The sequence below is a fragment of the Lolium perenne genome, chromosome 4, assembly GCF_019359855.2.
Source record: "Lolium perenne isolate Kyuss_39 chromosome 4, Kyuss_2.0, whole genome shotgun sequence".
Lineage (NCBI taxonomy): Eukaryota > Viridiplantae > Streptophyta > Magnoliopsida > Poales > Poaceae > Lolium > Lolium perenne.
In genome coordinates, this window is record NC_067247.2 from 129,212,832 (window position 1) to 129,216,609 (window position 3,778).

At 47.0% G+C, this 3,778-nt stretch overlaps 1 protein-coding gene across 1 annotated transcript; it reads right to left on the bottom strand.

Moving 5' to 3' along the window:
- Positions 1-2,209: 2,209 nt before the first annotated feature.
- LOC127348618 (cyclin-A3-2-like) lies at positions 2,210-3,209 on the bottom strand. Its single transcript, XM_051374580.2, has one exon. The coding sequence runs from the start codon at positions 3,128-3,130 to the stop codon at positions 2,210-2,212; it is 921 nt and encodes a 306-aa protein (XP_051230540.1). The 5' UTR covers positions 3,131-3,209.
- Positions 3,210-3,778: the final 569 nt, after the last annotated feature.

A 3,778-nucleotide genomic window follows, 5' to 3' on the forward strand; every position in this document is an offset into this window, starting at 1 on the left:
GGATGCTAGGGAGTATCAACTGCATGCATTGATTTGGAAAAATTGTCCAATCGCATGGCAGGAGCTATAAAGGGGCACACCGGAGAGTGCATTTTCATGCTTGATGCAGTATGACTATGACCTATGGATTTGGCATGCTTTTTTCGGCATGGCAAGAACTCACAACGACATCAAGTACTGCAACTCTCTCCATTGTTTGCAAGCCTAGTTGAGGGACATGCTCTACGGGTCAACTTCGAGATCAACGGATACGCATACAACAAGGGGTACTATTTAGTGTACGGTATCTATCGAGAGTACGCTATATTTGTGAAGACAATTTCAGATCTGCTTCGGAGGGAAGCTTATTTTTTGACATGCCAAGAAGTCTGTCGCAAGGATGTAGAGAGAGAATTTCAGCTTTATTTATTGCTTGTATGAAAATTTTAGTTTATATTTTTAACTATGTATGTGAAATAATTTGTATGTTTAAACACTGTAAATTATTGTTTGTAGTTTTTTTTGAAATGAGGGAAATATTGCCCCAGCTTCTTGGATGCACACGGCTTTTTTACTAAATTATTCACAACACCTTACAGGAGCAATACAAAAGATCAAACTGAAGCCACCTCGCTAAACCTACAGAGGGATGAGGGGGGGGGGGGGGGGGGTGACAATTCACCAACTCACGTCAACCAAAAACCAAATGCCTTTCCAGGCCGGCCAATAGCAGATGAGAAGTAAATCCAGTCAAGCAGACTCTCAGCATACGCCAACGCACACGCCATAGAAGTTGCTACCGCCATCTTCCTGGACTCCATTTTCAAGAGACATCATCGCATTGACCATGCCAGGCTTGCCATCGATGCCGCCACCGTGCCAGATGACTCCACCATCCTGTGCGAGTCCAATAGCAAATTATTGTTTGTAGTGGTTGCGAAATGTTAAAATTGGACGAAAAGAGGAAATCAAATTTAAGAACCGGCAGTATGGAAAGCATGGAGCGTTCTAGTGAAGATGCTCTTGGGGAGTTCGGCCTCCATTCGCTTGCCTTGGCCCTTTGGGCCTGTGGTGCCGTTTTTTGCTATCCCGGATGGTGTTTTGCAATTACCATGTGAACATGGTCGAAGATGTCAGCAAGGGCGCACGAGTGGCTTCACAGTGAACGACTGATCTTCTAGTTCCCGACATTTCCCAAGCTTATGAACTGAACTGATAATATTTTTTTTATCTCACGGTCAATTGTTGTCTTTAATATATGATTGTGACATTCATATCTTCTCATTTCTCTCTTTCAGGATTGTGAAACTTACAGTTACTGAGATAACATCATGTTCGTTATATGCTGCCTTTATATAATGGTGGTAGTGGGCACATGTATCTTTTTCTAGTGGCCAAAGCCTATTTACCATTTCACATGTGTGGTACTTCCTCTGTCTCGGTTTGGCACGCGCGCACGTTGTCCAAAAAATTAGTTTGACCATTATTTTGGTCAATTAAATATGAAATATATGTTTAAAAAAGTTATATTATTTAAAACCATTTTCGAATACGAATCTAATTGTATAGATTTTGTAGATATATAACTTATATTTTATTGACCAAATTAATGGTCAAACTTTGCCTTAAACTACGTACGCGTCTGTTAAACCGAGATGGAGGGAGTAGTTTGCAAGGAACAAGTGGTTTATTTGTGTGGCCCTGGTGGTTCTTGCTCCTGTTTATAAAGCATCAAAGTTAGTCACCATGTTTAGTGCCATAGTTAAAAATATACGGGTGCGGACATTTGGAGCACGGGTTCCATGTGCCCCATTTTTTGAAGAATTCTAGATGTAGAAAACAACGTAGTGTAGCAGTGAATATATCTTAACTCAAAATACCCAGTATTTTAGATTGCACAAAAATGATAAATCTGACATCATATCAGGTATTTTGGGTTGAGATTTTGTATGTTGGTAGAGTATATCATTATCTATCTGTAGAAAATTTCCCATAATTTTTGAAAACTTCAAAATCGAGTTTTCAATTTTTGAAAATAAAGGGCTCCAAGTAACCCGAACTCTTTTGCGAATGGCAGACAATTATGTGTACAGATTTGTCTCACCCTCAGATTTAAGAAAAAATATTTTTCATATTTATATTTCTACACAACACAAACATTGTGGATGTAGCAAGATTACACTCGCGATTTCAAAAGAAGTATACTCCTTATCATAATCATGGGCAGAAGTCAAATAGAAGCAAGAGGAGGCCAGGTCCACACGCACTTGAAATTGGATTTGCTGTATTTCTTCCTCATGTTCTCAAACCCCGACAACGATGCGTACTGGACGCTGTTCTGTTGCAACCGGTTCAACCTCTCGGCGCACTCCTTGAGCTCTTCCGCCGTGTACCCTGTCGCTCGTTCGTGCTCGTGGCCCCATGGGTTGTCGTCGGACGGCCTCGCCGTCATCAGCGCGACGAGTATGGCTGACGCCGCCACAACGGACGGCCGGAACCGGAGAATGCCGTAGTCTAGGAGGCTCAGCTCAATGAGTCTGCTAGTCAGCTGGGCAGCAGCCTGGTCGCCGATTCCGATGCGCTCCATGAAGAGCTCGAGGAAGGTGCATGCCGTAGGAGATCCCAGCTCGTGCCGGAGTGCCTTGAGCACCGCGACCTCCGCCGCGAGCAGCTCCTCCGTGCTGCAGCCGCCGTTCGTGCGGCTGGTCTCGTCTACGAATTCCTCCACTTCAGCTGGGTAGACTTCCTCGTACTTGGAAGCGACGAGCAGCGCCGCAGCCGTGATAGTGATGAGCACGCGAACCGACCGAAAGGCCGGCCTGGCCCTGGCCGTGGACAGGAATCTGTCGAGGCAGAGCACGGCGAGGTGAAGTGTTCTGGACTCGAAGCGCAGGATCGGCGCGAGGGACGAGAGCCACTCGACGAGGACAGCGCGCAAGGCCGGCGTCACCGGGTGGCCGCGCTTCGTATGGAGCGCCATGTAGTCCGGCGCTGGGCGGCGCCTGGGAGCGGACTCCATGGACCGGAGGTAGGCGTAGATGTCTTGATCGTAATCATCGGCGGCGCTAGCAGGCACGGCCGCAATCGAGAGACGAGGCTGCAGGGACGCCGCCGGTTGCGGGAGCGACGGGACTTCTGCCGGATTGGTCATGTTCTTTGGCGATTGAGCTCGACGGAGCACAGAACATCACAACGACAGTGTATTTATGGGGATCAATACACGAGTTCGTGTTCGAGTCGTATTCGGATTTTGAAGTCTAGACTAGACGTCTAGTGCATTGTGCGCGTACGTACCCGTGTCCGACTCCGACTAGTCTAAGCCATCTGTGTACACCGGATCGTTGTCAGATGTTGGACACTGATTTAGTTTGTTCCGCTTGTCTTCATCGAGGCCAGAGGAAAACCATCGTGCCATCAAATTTTTTGAGAACTTTGTGAAAAATATGCTAGTTTTTTTTTAGATAGAAGGCTATAAGCACTGGTAGAAAAATGGCCTTCCGTCCAGCCCCATTAGTCGCCAAAATATAGGAACCGCGACTAATGGGTGACGAACCGCGACTAAAGACCTGGGCCTAGCGCGCTCGCTGGCCAGCTGGTGGACGGGAGGGGCAGGCCAACCGTGACTAAAGGTCCTCAGGCCTGGCCCGAAGGCCTTTAGTCGCGGTTGGCCAGGCCAACCGGGACTAAAGGCCCATCCCTATAAAAGGGCCTCAGCTCACAGCACTTAGCCATTTGGTGCCACTTCTCTTCACAAGCTTCACAAGGGGGTGTAGGTTTGCTTTTGGTTCTTCTTATGCAC

Coding starts and splice junctions, on each gene's coding strand:
- LOC127348618 (XM_051374580.2), bottom strand. CDS start 3,130: ATGACCAATCCGGCAGAAGTCCCGTCGCTCCCGCAACCGGCGGCGTCC.